Genomic DNA, 19,705 nt, shown 5'->3' on the forward strand with positions numbered 1-19,705 from the left:
ATTTACTATTCTATTTATTTTGTTAATGATGTGCATCTAGCTTTACTTCTATTTATTCTGATGACTTGACACCTGTCCACATGTTTTGTTTTGTTGTCTGTCTCCCCCTTCTAGACTGTGAGCCCATTGTTGGGTAGGGACCGTCTCTATATGTTGCCAACTTGTACTTCCCAAGCGCTTAGTACAGTGCTCTGCACACAGTAAGCACTCAATAAATACGATTAAATGAATGAAATGAATGAGTCTAAAGCTGGAGATACCGATTTGGAAGTCATCTCCATAGATGTGTGCAATTAATTCTGCCACAACACCTGTTTATACTATGTGTTTTAATTAGAATACTAGGGATTTGGGAGTGTTTCGCTGTACCCCCACGCGCTGTCAGAAGAAATGACTTGTGCCTAAGTGCATGAAGTTAAAATCAGTAAGGATTACTTGAACGTAAGAGCCATAGACTTAGATTAAGTCCAAGTGGCCTCAGTGACCTCAACAATGGAGTAATTTGACATTGGAAAGCAAACTCTTAAAGCATATAGAAACAGTGACCAGAATCATCAACCTCATACAAAAAACATGCATTGAATTGAAAAACTGAAATTCATTAAAAGTCAAAGTGTAAGGAGCTTTATCAGACTCTAATTGAATGGCTTACCAATAATAAGAAAATGAGAAACCTATATCATAACCAGCAAGTGTAAAATGAGCCAAAGATATATTTTCCGCACCCTGGAGAGTAGGGAGAAGTTTGAAATAACTTATCTCTGGCTCAGCGGATAGAATCCAAATTATGGCATCAGCCTTGGTGGAAAGCAGCTGCACCAATCATTTACACTGATCATGATAAAAGATCTTGCCTGAACCCGAGAAAGAGACCAGAGTGGCTCAAACTGGAGGAGACGTGGTCCAGAGTTTTATCCACATGTTCCAACAGGTTGTAGGCAGCAAGAAATTCAACCAGACTAAGATTGGGAGCATGGATACCCAAGGCTACGAAGTGCTGACAGACACTGAAATTGTAGCCCTCATCCAGAAACCTGAAAAAGCAGCTCTTCTGGAGAAAAGAGCCAACTCAAACCACACCTTAATTATGGAACAGAAGCCACCAAGGTTGAGAGGATGATTCATTGATTCAGAAATGCTTGAGGCCATCATTTTCAACAGATGTAGTTTATCTAAAATGCCTGAAAGCCAGGCTTCTACAGAAATCCAAACAAATGTTTATCTAAAAAGCTTGAAAGCCAAACTTCTACAAAAATCCAGACAAGCTAAAAATCAGCAGACTTCACTTGATTCGTTTCCCCATCTTGATTTTTATATTATGTGCTGTTGGTAGTTACATTCAGGAATCCTTTATATTTGAAGAAAACACCACTTATGGTGAAGTTCTTCTATAAGTGATTGTATGAATGAAAAGGTCAGTGTGCCACATTTTGCACCCCAAAAATTGTGTTTTTCTGGTTAATATTGGCAGCTCCTGGTGCTGTTTTCTCTTTTGCCTCCTTGTCTCGCGTTCTTTATGAAGCTTTGTTCTAAAAGAGCCACTCTTATCGATGGCAATAAGCCTTTTCGTCCCTCCTCGTAAATTGACTGCAAGTTTCCAGCGTGGCTGAAGCACTGACTGAGACTTGGTTTTATCATGTCCTTAAAATGGTTCCTCTGCCCACCTTGCTTTTTCTTTCTCAAATTCAGCTCTCTACTCAGCATCTGTTAGACTGTCTTTTAGACTGTGAGCCCTCTGTTGGGTAGGGACTGTCTCTATATGTTGCCAAATTGTACTTCCCAAGTGCTTAGTACAGTGCTCTGCACACAGTAAGCGCTCAATAAATACGATTGATGGTGATCTGTTTGGGTATCCTGCACTCACTCATTCTCTTCAGGTGTCTAAATTAGCTGTGTCAAGGTGAGTTTAGCTTCAATGCTAGGAGACTGTGCTCCGGAACATTATTGTTCGCAGTCTTGTCTTACCAATTAATATTGAGTGTGGCCTTTAAATAACTGATAGAATGGCTCAAGGAGCGGAGGTTGTTATCCTGTATCCACCAAATAATAGTATGTATGCAATCTATCAATCCTATTTATTGGGCACTTACTATGTGCAGACCACTGTCCAAAGTGCTTGGGAGAATACAGTAGATCTCAGAGCCATAGTTCTGTCGGCCTTTAGTTTGGTCTGGATCCTGATACCAGACTATGCTACTCTCTTTGACAGTCTCCTAAAGTATCTGCTGACCTTCATTTCTGCTTCCTTGTCTAGCATTTCACTATTGGTCATTGTGCCGTGTAGGTCACAGAATTTTTGGTTGTATGCATGACTTCTTTAAAGCAGGCTGATAGGCCACTTCAGTTTATTTAAACGTCTTGTCACCCGAACTCATTGGGTGAAAAGTGGTTTACAATCATTATCATGTCTTCTTGAGAGTGGGCCCTCGATGTAGTCATCTCAAACAGTACTTCTTGAATGATAGTTTGTAGAACTCTGGATGGTGCCTGAAGTCTTTTGAGTTCAAAGAGCTGCCGGGAGGTGCAAAATCACATTTAGCACTTGCATCTAGGTCCCTTGTTGCACCTTCCAGCGTGGCTGCATCAAACAAATTGAATAGAACCAGGCCCGCTGCATATCCTTGCTTTAGTCAGAGCAGCCTCAACTGTGATCCGACCAGCCATGCTGTCAGGAAGGCAGAAAAAGTATTTTAGTTAATCATGCTTTGCAACATTTGTGTTTCTACAGGCCGAATTAATTCATTTGTATCCACGAGTGACGAAACACAAATGTTTTGAAGCTAATAATCTTTAAGACAAGTGAATTGTTCATGTAACAGTTATTGTATTTTTCAATTATCCGAGTTTGGGTTTTGTTGTTGCTTTTTGGTTTTCTGGTTCATCTGAGGCATGTTAGGCTGATAGGCAGAAGTACCCTCAGTTTTATTAATCCTGGTCCAAATTTTGCCCTGCACTGAGATGAATGCTAGCTGAATTAAATACCCTTGGGAAGATTTAATTTGGAAATAGGTAGGAAAACTACACCCCTTCCTTCTCCCTTACCCCCAAGCAGAGAGGAGCAGAATGCCTTACAGTCATTCTGGAAGTTTTCATAAAAACCACACAAGGCCGTTCACGAAAGAGGTTGCCGTACCCTGCTAGTGATTTGGCTGTCAGCTTGGCCCCTAGCACCTCACTCTCCCTCTGGTGCTTCAGAGGGGCTCAGGTAGTCACATTGGGAGGGAGTGGAGTAAGTGAACAGTGCAGACTGCTAACACCCAGGGAGCAACTTTCCACTTGGAGAATAAGGGAATGGTGGAGGAGGTGCTGGAGGGCAAGAGCTTCTTTCTATAAGAGCAGTAGAGTGCCTGTAGGACCACATACATGCTCTAGCTACTGCTAGTAATCCTCTTGCCAGGGAATATGATCTTAAAGGGGTGGAGGAGTTAGGTCCAGGTGATGAATGTGGCTCTAGGTCTGAGCTGCTTGGTGCTCTCCTCCCCAACTACCAAGGGTGTGGAACTTCACCTCTTGGATGGAAAAGACAAGTTCACCAGCTTTAGATGACAAACCCCAAAATAGATATGATCAACACATTGTAGCAAGCATCTTGATACATCAAGGTTCTTGCCCCTCGCAAAAAGCAAACCTGGAAAATTCCAAAAAATAATATAGTGCTTGATACACCACGATTCTTCCATCGGTAGTCTTGCAGATTTTCCAAAGGCCCTGAGAGAACTTAGGCCCTTTCCCTGCAGACTATTTTTACACAAGAAGGGCATTGCCGTGGTTCTGACTATTGCTTCAGGAACATTTGCTGGAGAGGGTAAATTACAGTACCAATAGATTGTAATTATTGGAATTGTATTTTTAGAATAAAGAATCTTACCTAATAAAAAGATATATATTAACCTTTTGAATGAACAAACAACTTCTATCCAAGTCAGAGATTCATTTTTCAATATTCCTCCTCCTATATTAATTCAGCCAAATTGGGAAAGGGTTCAAACCCCGATCACAAAGTACATTTAGAAAGCTATCTCTAATTCTTTAAGCACAATACCAATTTAAAATTTGAGTACATTTTATTTAGGAAATAGAGTTCACTGAGCTTAAAGGATTCAACCATTCTCTAAGGCATACAGATCATGAACAGTATTACAAAGAACTATTAGAAATAATTAGCTAAATAGGAGAGAAAAAATTAAGCAGGTTAAGCACATTTTAGCATGTTTCAGAACCCTATATTCTAAAGTGCCTTGAAATTAATAGTACATGTAAGCTGGGAACAAAATAATTTGAGGGGGCATCTACCCTGGATTTGCTTTCTGGAGCAGCTGGAACTGAAGAAGGAAACGTCTTGTGACCCTAATTACAATGGCTATGATGTCTAATTCTGTTTAATTTGGGGGCTGTTTTCACAGAATCACTAAAAGGGAAATTCAGGATAGATTGAATTCAAAAGAACAGAGAACAAAGAAATCCAGTGTTAGAGAAGCCAGAGTGAACCACCAATAAGCCAAGGAGATGCTGATCATCTTATACATAGTCTCTTTGGTATAATGTATATTTTTATTCGATGGTAGTTAAAAGTAGGGCAAGAATTATTCTTAAATTCTTTGAAGAATTAGGAGCGAGAGGAAATTGTAAATGCAAATGAAAAACTAGCTTTGCTGGGCATGCATTCAATGTTGATAGCCTGCAAATTTCTAAGGGATGCTCTTTTATGTCCCAGTAAACCTCACTGCCTTCACTTATCTTTGCTTATTACTGATTTTCCCAAGGCCAGGGGATCCATTGTCACTGAACACTTGGGTGTAAAATGGAAAAAAAAAAAAGATCCGCTAGACTAAAACAAAAGTATTTTGAAATTTGACAGACTCAGGGCACTGGCCAGTCAGCCACCTTGCTGACCCTCTGCCTTCAGCATTTTGTTACTGCACAGATTAGCTTTTTTAGGTGTCACTGGGCACAGGCCTCCCCTTCTACAAAAACTCTCCAATAGTTGCCCATCTCCATTTGCTTCAAGTAAAAACTTCTTGCCACTAGCCTTCAAGCTCTCCACCAGCTCTCTTCTCCTTACAGTCAGCTTACACTCTTAACTACTCCCAAACCCATCCGCTGGCTGTACCCCAGTCTGGTCGTTCCTGCCTCTCGTCTGTTCTTCACATTGCGGCCAGACCCTTCCCCCTCCATATCATCCAGACTTCAGTCCTCCCAAACTTTAAAACCCTCCTAAAATTCTGCCACTTCCACCAACTTCACAAACTAATTATCACTACCCCAATTTCTGTTAGTCCTTCAGATACCTCTTTTATATATTTATTTCTTAGTATATATATTTGATAGTTCTATGGCTGACTCCCCTAATAGAGTGTAAAGCCCCCTCTCCATCCCCCCATCTTACCTCCTTCCTTTCCCTCTCCATCCCCCCCATCTTACCTCCTTCCCTTCCCCACAGCACCTGTATATATGTATATATGTTTGTACATATTTATTACTCTATTTATTTTACTTGTACATATCTGTTCTATTTATTTTATTTTGTTAGTATGGTTGGTTTTGTTCTCCGTCTCCCCCTTCTAGGCTGTGAGCCCACTGTTGGGTAGGGACCGTCTCTATATGTTGCCAACTTGTACTTCCCATGCGCTTAGTACAGTGCTCCGCACACAGTAAGCACTCAATAAATACGATTGATTGATTGTGGGCAGGTAATATGTCCGGTGTGTCTGTTGTATACATCTATTCATTCAATCATATTTATTGAGCGCTTATTGTGTGCAGAGCAATAATACAACAATAAACAGTGACAATCCCTGCCCACAGTGAGCTCACAGCCTGGGGGTGGGGGGTCAAGGGGGAGAAACAGACATCAATACAATGAGTAAAATTGCAGATATATACATAAGTGCTATGGGGCTTGGTTAGGGTGGGGGAAACAGAGCAAAGGGGGCAAGTCAGAGTGATGTAGAAGGGAGTGGAAGATGAGGAAAAGTGGGGCTTAGTCTGTGAAGGCCTCTTGGAAGAGATGGCCCTAGCCGTTGAAGTGGGGGAGAGTAATTGTCTGGGGGATTTGAGGAGGGAGGGCATTCCAGGCCAGAGGCAGGATGTGGGCCAGAGGTCGGCAGTGAGACAGGCGATATAGAGGCACAGTGAGAAGGTTAGCGCCCGAGGAGGAAAGTATGCGGGCTGGGTTGTAGAAGGGGAGAAGCAAGGTGAATTAGGAGGGGGCAAGATGATGGGCTGCTTTAAAGCCAATGGGGAGGAATTTCTGTTTGACATGGAGGTGGATAGGTAACCACTGGAGATTTTTGAGGAGCAGGCAACTTAGAACTATGCACTGCATTCAGTAGGAACTCAGTAAGTACCATTCCGAGATGAAAAAGTCTCAGGTTCCAAAATTTGTACATATTAAGCTCTTAGTCAAATATATCACTCATCAGTAATTTGGTACACCAAATTTCACTTCGTATTTCACTAGGACAGTCACCAACCAGTGTCATCTCTCTAGTAGTTACTGCTGTCCTAGGAATTGTAACTTAATGATGCAGCAATCTTAAATAGAGGATAGTTGTACGTGTTCTAACAAGAAGTAGTAGTGCCCTTGGATCATTTATTATTGCTTTAAAAAGCCTTGTGGTCGTTTTTGTGTGTGTAGATTGTAATTACTAGGTAAGTCTGGTAAAATATGAATTATTGTATTATCACAAGTGACAAAATGTACACTATCGCAAGCAATGCATTCTGCAGGTGTAAGATGTAAAGCAAGATTAATAATATAGAACAATAACTAGAGTCAGTCATATCTAAGGGAAAGGGTTTAATGCTATCATTAAGTGTAACATATTTTCACTAAGCATTTTTAATGTCTGTAGAAGCTCGTTAATTGTAGGAATAAATTCCAACAGAAATTTCATTTAAGTAAATTTTTCCTTTTGGATGCAAAAACTCACAAGTAATTGCTTAAAATTTTTCTCCATTAGTATTTGACTTTTTGGCGTAAGAAAAGGTTTAAGTTTAAGAAAGGAAATTCATAATAGTGGGTAAAAATATAGGGTCATGAGTGGGATGCCATTCAAATGGAACAGAAATCATCATGTTATAGAGAGCAGTATTACAATTTTAAAAGATTTCTGGTAGCCATCATCCCTTATGAATGCAATACATTTTGGAGGTGTTTGCTTTAATTTTCCCCAGGAGAACATGCAAGAGAAAAGAAACAAAATGGCTTTTGCTTTAACATTATTCGGCTGTTATAAAGTATTAATCCTAAGTAGTGAACTTGAAAGGATTTTTTTTTACATCTTAAATTATATTTTAATAGCAATACATAAGGCCTGCTCAGATGCTCTTAATACCTGGGTATAAAACATATTTGTAGACAATTACATAAGATGATATAATATAGCAATAGTGATCTTGCTTTAGGCATATATAGATTTTGCGTGCAAAGTTGCTTCCTTTCTAGCAAATTACCAGACAGTATGGAAATTGATGATGAACAAATACTGGTAGTAGAATTTTAATATTGGCTATGTATAAAAAATGGGAGACATTTGAGTTCTGAAAGTCATTAATAATTTCACTGGTTGGAACAAACTGAAGAAAGTAGTAGTCACACTTTTGTAGACATCAGCTCATATGAATATGTAATAGCACTACACAGAAATTAAGATAATAGCATTTTGATTTTGAATCATAGAGAGTGGGAAGTGGTTGACCTAGGATTAATTTATTTAAGCACAGCTGTAAAGTGCAGGATCTTATTTTGGGTTTTCTAGTATTTTTTTTGAAAAAAAAACATAGACTGTTGAGTCGAATTATTACTCAGGTGTCACATGAATATGGTCTCATTGTCATCAGCATCACTGAAAGCTAAGGCCATGTGAACATGTATAGGTATGCCTCCACTGTGGCTCCTGCTTCCAAGTTCCATGGCACACGGGTGAAATCTTGAGTTCATACAGGCCTGGGCAGGCATCATAAAGACTCCCAACCGAGTGAGAGTTTCACAAAATTGAGTCCTTTTGTAAAATGACACTCACTCATTCATTCCGTCGTATTTATCGAGCGCTTACTGTGTGAGACTCGTGGCGTCATCACGCTCTGCTGCCTACCCCGTGTCACTTGGGTAACGTCACTCGCGTCTCCTTATCCAGTGTTCCCTACTGCTGACATTGGCCACCCTCTCTGGGAAGGTATCCATTAGAGCAGGTTGGTTTTAGTAGACTTTTGAAGGAGGGTGAGGTCAGATTTAAACTTTTTTAAACTGACTACATTTTATCCTGTTATATAATACTGACACTCTAAAATGTTTTGTGCTGGTTGTTCACAGCAGATTACTGGCCACTTGCCAGGTGCTGACATTCCCTCTGCCGGTCCAAAAGCCTTGGTGATTTTAGGCTTCCCAGGCAGGCTCAAAGGCATAACTGGCTCTGGCTTTTTACCTGCTCATCTGAGGCTCCACTAACATTTTTTAGACTCTTGTCTAAAGTTGGGAACTGGGAAGCTTCAGAGCAAAACCAAACTTTAATTTCCCCCAAGACATGTTACAGCCATATCCATAGGTTGAGACCCATTGTCCCTTTCTCTGTTGCTTCCCCTCTTCTCCTTCTCCCTTTTCTCGTCACCCATCTCCTACTTTTCCTTCTCCTCTCCCACATAAGTGAATGTGGGGTTTTGATAGGAAGTATTCAGAATGCAGTTCCTAGCTGTTGGAATTTTCTGGAATTTTCATGGGTTGAGAATGTGTGTGGACTGGACAACAGAAATCAGACTTGTGGAATTACATCAGGCACTTGGCTAAAAGCCAGTGTTAAATTGATCCCAAAATTCTTGCACCACTGCTTTTGAACTGCGCTGCAAATCCACCCCTAGAATATTTACCCAGTATTTTACTTAGTCGTTCGTCTTTACTGAGCACAACTGTGTGCAGAGCCCTGTAATAAGCTTGGGAGAGTACAGTATAACAATATAACAGACCCATTCCCTGCTTACAGCAAGCTTACCATCTAGAGGGGGAGACAGGCATTAATATAAATAAATTAATTACAGATATGTACATAAGTGCTGTGGGACTGGGACGGGAAAGAATAAAGGATGAAGGAATGACAGTTCTTCAACTGTTTTGTGTTATAAAATAGCATGCAAAGTATTGCATTTTTCATTTTTTTTGTTAGGCAGAACGATAAAGTTTGAACAATACTAACTCTTTTCATTGCTGCAAGTGCTCATTTCTATTCTTTTTCATATTTTCAGGCGATGGGTCAGGCTGCTATTTGGAAGAGAGTTTCCTCTGCAGGATCTTCTAATAATCTGGGATGCCTTATTTGCAGACAGCATCACACTGGGTTTAGTTGACTATGTTTTCGTAGCCATGTTACTGTACATTCGAGATGCATGTGAGTATCCCCTTCTCTAACAAAAGCCCACAGTTTAAAGATGAGTTTTGATCTGATTTTCATGTGACTGAAAATGGTGGAGTAGTAAGGAAATTCTTGGGAATGTTGGAAGTCTACTAAATGTCATTTTCATTACTGTTGTAATATGTGCATTTGTTGGCGGAGGGGCTAGTATGGATTGGAAAGAATAGAAATATTTTTCAGAACTGGATATGATTTCCTAGTGAGTATTGCTTCTGGTTCAGTTCCCTCATTATAGAGATTTGTCAATTGCATATACAAAAGAGGCTAATTCAGATATGTGTAGAGCTCCATCTTCTGACAAACAGGGAGAATTTTGTGATTTCTCCTCTGGTACAAGGAATATTTTTGCAGCCCTGATTCAGTAACAAAAGTATGTTAAGAGCATTGATGATCTCCCTATCTCTTGTCACTATTTGATGAAAAATGTACCTGTTTAATATCATCATCAATTGTATTTATTGAACGCTTACTATGTGCAGAGCACTGTACTAAGCGCTTGGGAAGTACAAATTGGTAACATATAGAGACAGTCCCTACCCAACAGTGGGCTCACAGTCTAAAAGGGGGAGAATACCCTAAGCAATATTACAAACTTTGCTTCAGTCTTCTAAAATGCACTTTTGATGCCTTTAGTGGCAGAGAAACAATAACAGATTCTGAGTAGTCTTACTAATTCCTAACCCGAAAAATATTCAGCTTTATACTTCTGTAGTAGAAGAAACTAAATGAACCTTGTTACTTGCTCTCTTTGGTTTAACTTTCATGCCTATGTCTAGCAAGGCAAAATATGTCGGTAGTTAGAAAATCACAAGTTGGTATATTTTTACTGATTTCAAATATGAGTCATCAGGGTACTAAATAGACTTTAGAAACAAAATTTAAATTTTGTTTTTAACAAAAATTACAATTTCGCATCTGCTCTAGCAGCATGGTGTAGTCGATAGAGTACAGGCCTGGAAATCAGAAGGTCATGGGTTCAAATCTTGGCTCCGCCACTTGTCTGCCTTGTGGCCTTGGGCAAGCCATTTCACTTTTCTGTGCCTCAGATACCTACCTCATCAATAAATTGGGGGTTGAGACTGTGAGCCCCACATGGTACAGGGACCGTGACCCACCTGAATTGCTTAGATCCAACCCTGAGCTTAGTACAGTGCCTGGCACATAGTAAACACTTAACAAATACCATTATTATTATTACCTCTGTTGTCTTTGCTTTGTCAATTTGATATCTGAACTCATGTCTTTCTATCCTTCATTACTAATATTGCCTATGATGACCCACACCTTTCTTGATTCACTATTGATGAGTAGACAAACGTATCTGTTGGTCCCTGAAAATAATGATGTACAAATTCCCATTAGTGATAGAAACTTTCAGGGAAGTTTTATCATTTTACAGAGATATTCTGACACTATTGGGAAGAAAAACATTTGTTTTATATAGTAATTGCATTACAGGTGCATTCATAGACAGGTTATGCTAAGGAAAGATCCAACACACTAAAAAAAATGGAATGTTATGGAAGCTATTAATACTGGCCTTCTACACATGGAACAGGTACATTTTCTGAAAGTCATTTCTCACCAGAAAAACTGTTCTGAGTGCAAATTAGTAAATAGTTTTTCACAAGATCAGTGTCCAATTAGCCATATGCCAGTAGCCCTTCTCCAGCATTCCCCACATGTCTACCTTTCATATAGTTTGTCCCTGGCTCTACTCACTCCATCCTCAGATTAAGAAAGTGTGTAAGAAAACGGTCAGAGCCAGGTTTAATCTTGATCATCCACAACAGGGCACTGTACTTGGGAACATAATAGAAGTAAAAAATGTGTGCCCCGCCTTCAAGGACCTTACAGTCCAGTATATCCAGCACTGTGTCTCCAATAATAATAATAATAATAGTACTTGTTCAGCACTTACTGTATGCCAAGCACTGTACTAAACACGTAAGCACGGGGGTAGATACAAGGTAATCAGGTTGGACACAGTCTATATCCCACAGGGATATAGAATAAGTCTAAGAATAATAGACTTATTAGACAGTCTAAGAATAATAATAATAATGATGGTATTTATTAAGCGCATACTATGTGCAATGCACTCTAAGCGCTGGGGAGGTTACAGGGTGATCAGGTTGTCCCACGAGGGGCTCACAGTCTTAATCCCCATTTTACAGATGAGGTAACTGAGGCACAGAGAAGTTAAGTGACTTGCCCCAAGTCACACAGCTGACGATTGGCGGAGCCGGGATTTGAACCCCTGACCTCTGACTCCAAAGCCCATGGTCTTTCCACTAAGCCACGCTCCTTCTACACTTCTACAGTTCACTTCTAAGAAGTAAGCAGTAGGATTGAATTCCTATTTTACAGATGAGGTAACCAAGGCACAGAGAAGTTACATGACTTGCCCAAAGTCACTCAGCAGACACGTTTATTAGAAAACCACGTCCTCTGACTCTCTGGCAAGGGCTGCTTCCACTAGGCCATGCTACTTCTTTGCCCCACTGGCCTCCTCAGCATTGAGGGGCTCCCCTGACCCACACTGACAGGAACAAGCAGAAGGCTACGGACTTTTCCACAAACAACCAGGATTAGTCTCTCCAGTGGGACGCAGTGTCCCGGAGTTGCCCTTCCTTGAGGGAGGTCTCTCACTTAGTCCCCTCCATAGGCTATTTTTATACAATCCGTCATCCTTGACGCATCTTACCCGTTCATTGCCTATTAGTCATTCCTCACCTGTTTCCCCTCTGTCTTTGTTTTCTTGGAAGGGTGCGCTCCACTTTCTAGAGGGAGGGGTGCTCCATTCCTTCTGCTCAGGAGAAAGGTCCCGTTTGGCCTTAGGGCTCCCCTTGGTGCTGCTGGCTCACACTCATTCATATTGGGCCACTGAGCATCCCCCCAATTCTCCCTTTTGTTTGTTGTCTTCCCTTAACTTTCTGTTGTTTGGTTTTGTTCTCTGTCTCCCCCTTTTAGACTGTGAGCCCACTGCTGGGTAGGGACTGTCTCTATATGTTACCAACTTGTACTTCCCAAGCGCTTAGTACAGTGCTCTGCACACAGTAAGCGCTCAATAAATACGATTGATGATGATGATGATATTGCTGGCGAGTTTTAGCAAGAGTCAGTGCCCAGCACTTAAAAACAGTGCCTGGCACATAGTAAGCACCTAAATACCATAAAAAAGAGTCTTTTGGGACTGGCTACCAAAGAATATTGTTAAGGAGGATGGACAGAGATATGCTTCTTTGCCTCTATGCAGCTCTTCCAACTCCACAACATATATATAAGCACTGACCAACAATTCATCTAACCCTTTCCCCAGATGCTACATCCAATTCTACACATCAGTTGACCAGGCAAGATCACAAGAAAAAGAAGGTCTGGGTGGTTTTGTGTGTTGTTTCAAATGGTATTTATTATTATGTGTTAAGCATTGTTCTAAGCACTGGCTGAACACAGTCCTTGTCCCATATGGGGCTCACAGTCCTTGCAGAACAGGTATTGAATTCCCATTTAAAAGTTGAGGAAACTGAGTCCCAGAGAAGTTAAGTGACTTGCACAGGGTCACACAGAACTTGCCCACCCTATCTCCATTCCCGTTTTCTTGACCTTTAAAGTTTATTTTCTTTCAATATCTCTCCTCTGCTCCATTTTACTTCCTCTATTCTGGTGTATGCCCTCTTCTCTCCTGCCACCTCCCCTTACAGTTTGTCCATTCTTTTTCTCCTGAAATCTTTCCTTCCCCTTCCATCCTGACCCTTCCCCTTTCTCATATTCCCACTTTCCAACTGTGTTGTAACTAGAGTGAAACAAGCAGAAAAAAAGCAGCTCTTGATGTGGACAGCTATGTAGTTTTCTGCCTTCTCAGTAATTTGAGAGTCTTTTCTGTGTTTTATATTTATTTAAGAGGCATGGATTGGTGAAGAGGAGGAAAGAGGATAACATAGCCACCTAGACTGTTTTACTTTTTAAAAATACCCTGGAACTGCACAGTTGGGAAGAGCAAAATGCTGGTAGTGTTCAGGCAGACATGAAAATATAAGACACAGTCTGGTACAAGGAAGGACGTGCCAGGGTTGGAGAGGGAAATGCTGTTCATGTCAATTCCATCCTTCCCAGTGCACTTGGATACAGTACCTGAAATTCCCCACAGAGGGAAAATTTCCTCTTTTACCTTCCTTTTTCAGCAGTAGCTGAAGCTGAATAGGCTGAATCAGAAGCTTAGGGCTACACTAATCGTTGTCTGCTGGTGAATCTGGTCTGTTCATTCTCACCAGATAGCCCTGAGTTCTCATCCTACTGACCATATTCCCAAAGGAATAGTGCTAAGGATCAAGACAGTGCTATTGGCAGTCAGAGACTAGTAACTCTGCTAAAGGGTCCTTATACAGTCCACTGATTTTACCCGTGCTTACATTGATTCCAAGTGGAAGGATGAAGAAGGAATGGAAGTGGCTATATTCACAGTTCATCTCCTTTGCAGCCTATGGGTTTGGTGAGGTTGTGATGGCATCAAAATTTACAGTTTTTTCAGCAAGAGTCTGTAATTGGCAAAATACCTGGGAATGAAGTCCTGTGATTAGAGAGGAGTTTCGTCTCTCGTGCTTCTAGAAAGAAATAAGTGAAGCTGATAGATCATAATCTTAGAAAGTTGCAGTGCTATGAGAGAAATAGAATAGGTCTTTCAAATGTTATAAACAACTGACAAGAGGGGTGTGTGTGTGTGTATGTGTATGTGTGTGTGTGTACACGTATATAGGTAAATGTATGCGTATAAAATGAATACATCTTTATTCTATTTCATATATGTCCTTAAGGGGATTCATTTGCCTTCATCTTTTGCTTGCAGTAATCCAGCTCAGAACTGAAGAAAAGTCATAAGAACATAGTAAATGCTTCATTGGCTCAGCCCAGTGATAAACCCAGGCCAATATTCTAGCAGTTCTCTAGCAGACAGAAGTCTGCTACCAAAGATTTCTGGAGCAACAGTTTGAAAATTTTCCTCCCTTACATCTATTTTCAGAGCTGTTTATAAACGAAGTAACAAATTTTAACTTTCCTCTGGTAACCCATAATAGTCCTCTGGTCCGTGACATTATCCAATATTTTTTGAATCGATAGATACTTTCCAATGCTAACAAAATCTGTGACCTTATTAATTGTCCTCAGAAAAGGTTTCCATTTATTTGTTTTAAATCCACCACCTTGAAACTTCATGTGCTCCCTTATCCTGGGGTGATGTATGGTTACCAAGAATTCTGAGTTTGTCCACACCCATATGATCTTGTAAAATTCAGTCAGTCCCATCTGCCTTTTTCTTCGAGACTGAAGTGGCCTAGTCTTTTCAGTCTAATTTTTTATTTGGTGTAATAATTTTGTTTGCCCTTCTTGGTTCCTTTCATATCTCTAATATAACCAAGGAATTTTTAATCAGTGAAGAACCTTTAATTTTCACCCCAGTATGTTTATTGTTATCTTGGAAGAAATCAAATTTACTATTTCAGGAATCCACTTTTATTCTTTAATCTATGTGGACTCATAGAAGAGGGAGCTGAATTGTGGTACAGGACCTGAGGTGATATTGTGACATCTGCCCCAGTAGAGGAGATAACCAGCCTGAAGAATTAAAACTGGCTGTCCTTCAGAGGCTCCTTTAATCTGGTCTGACATTGCCGTTAGGAAGCCATGCTGCCCTGAAGTCAGGAGAGATAGACAGCCGCGGCCAAAATTATGGCCTGTCCTGAAGACAGAAGCATCCTAGCTTGTCATGGACATCGACAAGCTTGGCCTGCCACAGATGGCATGCCATTCTCCAGCTAGCTAAGCAGTGTCAGTGACATGGAGGGGGCAGAGAAAGATGATAGAGTGATTGGGGTAGTGAAAGGGCCTTCCTTGACTAAGCCCTCATTTTCCATATCCCTCTCCCTTCTGTGTCATCCTTACACTTGAATTTGTACCCTTTAATCAATCAATGGTATTTATTGAGCACTTACAATGTACAGAGCACTGTACTAAGCACTTGGGAGAGTACAATGTAACAGAGTTAGTAGAAACGATCCCCGCCTACAGGAGTTTTAAGCATTCAATCTTCACCCCACCCTCAGCCCCACAGCTCTTATGTACATATCCAAAATTTTTTTTCATTTCTGTCTCCCCCCTAATCAATCAGTGGTATTTATTGAGTGTGTAGCAGGTGCAAAGCACTGTACTAAGCATTTGGTAGAGTACAATGCAACAGTTAGCCCATAACTAATTTACAGTTTAGAGGGTGAATCAGACATTAATATAAGTACATAATATATAATTTAAAGGTAGGTGCATAATTGGGTGGGGTGAATATCAAATGTCCAAAGGTCACAGATTCAAGAACACAGAAGGGAGAGCAAACTGGGGAAAAGAGAGCTTAATTAGGGAAGGCCTTTGGGAGATGTGACCTTAATAATGCTTTGAAGGTGGAGAGAGTGGTGTTCAGCCACATATGGTGGTCAGGATTACGCGGAGGCCTTGGGAAAGGGGTCAGCAGTGAAATAGAGGCACAGAGAGTAAGCTGACACTAGAGTAGCAGAGGGTACGGACTGGGCTGTAGTGGGAAACCAGTGAGGTGAGGTAGGATGAGGAAAGCTGATTGCTTTAAAGCCAATGGTAAGGAGTTCCTCTTTTATGTGGAGGTGGATGGGCAGATGGTCGAGGTTCTTGAAGAGTGGGGAGACATGGACTGAACGTTTTTGTTGATAAATGATCCATCCAGCAAAGTGAAGTATGGACTGTAGTGGGAAGAGACAGGAGACCAGGAGGTCAGCAAGTAGACAGATACAGTAGTCAAAGCTCTGGAATATAAGCTCTTTGTGGTTAGGGAGCATGTCTACCAACTCTGTTATATTGTACTCTCCAATGTGTTTGGTTCTGCACACAGTGAGTCGGTCAGTCAGTAATATTTATTGAGCGGCTCACTGTGTGCAGAGCACTGTACTAAGCACTCAGTCAATGCCATTGATTGATTTAATTTTTTTTAATAGAGCTGTTCTGTGTTTGTCCTACTAATTCATTCATTCAGTCACATTTATTGAGCGCTTACTGTGTGCAGAGCACTGTACTAAGTGCTTGGAAGTACAAGTTGGTAACATATAGAGCCGGTCCCTACCCAACAGCAGGCTTTCAGTCTAGAAGGGGGAGACAGACAACAAAACAAAACATATTAGCAAAATAAAATAAATAGAATAGTAAATATGTAAAAGTAAAATAGAGTAATAAAAATGTACAAACATATATACAGGTGCTGTGGGGAGGGGAAGGAGGTAGGGTGGGGGATGAGGGGGAGAGGAAGGAGGGGGCTCAGTCTCAGTCACATAGCAGACAAGTGGCGGAGCCAGGATTATTAATAACAATAATAATAATATTTGTTAAGCGCTTACCATGTGCCCAGCACTGTTCCAAGCCCTGGGGTAGATACAAGGTAACCAGGTTGTCCCACGTCGGGCTCACCGATACTAATGCTCTTCTTAAGTATATTAATTTAAATCCCTCTCAGCCTACGCCTTTCCAGAACAAAAGCTCTCTTTTTCAGAGCTTCTCTACAGCCCTGATAAATCACTGTCCCTTTTTCAGATCTGTTGTGGCCTTAGTATGGAGACTGCTGCAGTTGTCCAGCCAGCAGCTAGCGTCTCTGCCAACGCTATTGTACTGTCTCAAGCTCTGCACACAGTAAACACTTAGTACTTACCATTGATTGGTAGGAGATGATGAGGGCCCAATTAAAATACTTAGACACTTCTGGGGATAACACAGGTGATAAAACTCATCAACAACCTACAGAGCTTTCTGGTATGGCTCAAATAGCCAGGAGGTGGCCAGAAAGATGATGTTTGGGGAGAAGGGGAAGGTATAAGCAGATAAATATTTCAATTTTTTTAATTTCTAAGACCAAGTTTAACTTTACTGATTAACTTTACCGACCAAGTGTCAATGCACTTTGCTGCTTTTGTTTGTTTGGTTTTTTTTTCCCCCAAGCTGCTACTGTGGTATTTCTCATCAATAAAATAAGTTGTTTTACTGCCATAGCTATTTTCCAGTTTGGGAAAGTCGTTTTCTGATTTTTGGCATGTGTTGGTATATTTGGTACATTGAAATAGATCGTTGAGAAAAATGTGACTGAAATCATTGTACTGTACTTCAGCTTTGTGATTTGCAGCAGAAAAAAAGGTATCCGAATATGAACAAGAAAAACAAAAGGGATAGAAAAAGAAGAGGCAGAACAGATAAAGAATGAGTAGGATAAGTGAGTGCCTTACAAATGAAAGCAGATGTATGAAATTACAAGCTGTCGGATCAGCAACGGAAATGAAGATGATAAAGCGGTTCCTTACACAGATTATAATTATTCATTTTGCCCAGTCCTGCATCCTTTCCCCATAATCCTCTTAGTTGGGGGTGGGGGGGTGCGCGGAGAGAGTATAAAGGTAGTGCAGGAGTTGATTTCCTGCATAAAAGAAAAAAACTAAAAGTCTCCATGGTCACAAAACAATTGTTTATTTTACTTTTTGTTTATTTTATTGATTCACTATTATTTTTTAGTTCCACACAGTTTCTCAACTAACTGTTCTGATTGATGAAAAGGATTTTGTTGCAGCAACTGAAGTTCTTCTTCCATTAAAGTTTCTTTATAATTAGGATTGTTGGAGGCAGTCTGTATGGCACACAAAACAATCATCATTAATAGGCACTGCTTTGACAGCAGTGGCAGATGGATTGCCTGAATTTAGATGGGGCAAAAAGAAATGAAGTAGTTTGCAAAGACCTGCCTGAAAAGATGTCTTTAATAATTGCACTCATAATTTGGTTGATATGAAAACAAGCAAATAACAATCTAAGAACTGTGATTAGGCTTAAAAGCGGAATTGTTGCTTACATTTTGTTTCTCTAAGTACTCCATAGGTAGCCACTCAACTTTCATAAAAGTACAAATGCATTTGGAAAAAAAAGTTTGCTTGCTGGTTCATCCTCTTTTGCAAGTTGTTGTTTTTTCCCTAAATGTTCTATGTATCAGAAAGAGGTGTATTAAAGCCCAAACATAAAATAGTGAGGCATATACTTTATTTCAGTTTAAATATCTACATATATACATATCCCTGAGAAAGCCATAACTAGACAATCTTTACAATCTAATATAACCAGAGTGCATTACGTTAGTTGTCAGTTAAGATATTGCATGAAAAAGTACTTATTTGATTATACTTTTATCAAAATGAAGAAATTGTTTAATTTTTCTCTGGCTTTGGACAGTTAAGGCTCATAATGTAGTGATCAAATATTTTGAGAGAGGAATTCATCGTAATATTTCCCTTTTTACATTTTTCAGTGATCTCCAGTAACTACCAAACTTGTTTGGGACTGCTGATGCATTACCCACCTATTAGAGATGTACACTCACTCATCCTCCGGGCTCTCTTCCTTCGAGATCCAAAGGTAAGGGCTCCCAATGAGCATGAAGGAAGACACTGTTGCTGTGTTGGGAAAAACTCTCCCCTATATGCCTTGGAGGACTCCAAATGCCTCCTCATTTCCCCCTAAAGTTTGCCTAAAGGTGATAGACCATAAAGAGAAGCGGTCATTTGCCTCCTGAACCAAAGAATCTGTACCACTCATTCTATTGAAGGGTGTCACAAGAAGATGAAGAATAGATTTCCTATGCCTCAAAAGGGTTTTTTCTGCCCTTGAGCATTGCTAGTAACTCAAATAGCAGTAGTGTATCTGGACCACCACCCTTCATACTTGATGTTTCTCATGGGAAGCCATGTGCCAAATAGAGCCTCAAGGGCTATATGAAAGCTAATAAACCATTTCTGGAAACCACACTGCTACTTATTTGCTTGAGTGTATAGTATACATTTACTTTATTCAACTAACAGGTCCCTTTCCTACCTGCTCTGCAGGCTTAGTAGTGTCTCTAAAGAGAAAGACAGCCAATCAAACTCTTAAACAGGTTTTAGCCAGGAAAATCAGTGCATAAAGTTATCTTCTTTACACTTCATACAAAAAGTGTGCTCTTTTACCATTAATGGTATATTCTTAAAAATAAGTGATCTAATATGATCTTAAAAAAAAAATCTGTGAATCCTGGCAGTTTGGGAGCCAAGCAAAAATATTGGATGAAGTGTGAGAGAGAATGCTTCGCAAATGAGTGTCAGAGTGCCAGCCATTCGATGATAATCTCGGCCTGTGGGTCCTTGGCAGACACCCTCCCTCCCAATCCTGCCCCACCCCAACCACAACACAGTTGGGCTGGCAGCTTTAGGTTTGTCTCT

At 40.4% G+C, this 19,705-nt stretch overlaps 1 protein-coding gene across 9 annotated transcripts in view; it reads left to right on the forward strand.

The window, feature by feature from the left end:
* Positions 1 to 19,705, forward strand: part of TBC1D5 (TBC1 domain family member 5) — a 498,550-nt gene that overhangs the window by 362,255 nt on the left and 116,590 nt on the right. For all 9 annotated transcript variants that reach the window (XM_038759929.1, XM_038759928.1, XM_038759927.1 and 6 more), the window contains 2 exons: positions 9,238 to 9,380; positions 18,760 to 18,866. In XM_038759929.1, coding sequence (XP_038615857.1) covers positions 9,238 to 9,380; positions 18,760 to 18,866 — 250 coding nt within the window. The remainder of the gene's footprint in view (positions 1 to 9,237; positions 9,381 to 18,759; positions 18,867 to 19,705) is intronic.

The sequence above is a fragment of the Tachyglossus aculeatus genome, chromosome 2 (assembly GCF_015852505.1).
Source record: "Tachyglossus aculeatus isolate mTacAcu1 chromosome 2, mTacAcu1.pri, whole genome shotgun sequence".
Lineage (NCBI taxonomy): Eukaryota > Metazoa > Chordata > Mammalia > Monotremata > Tachyglossidae > Tachyglossus > Tachyglossus aculeatus.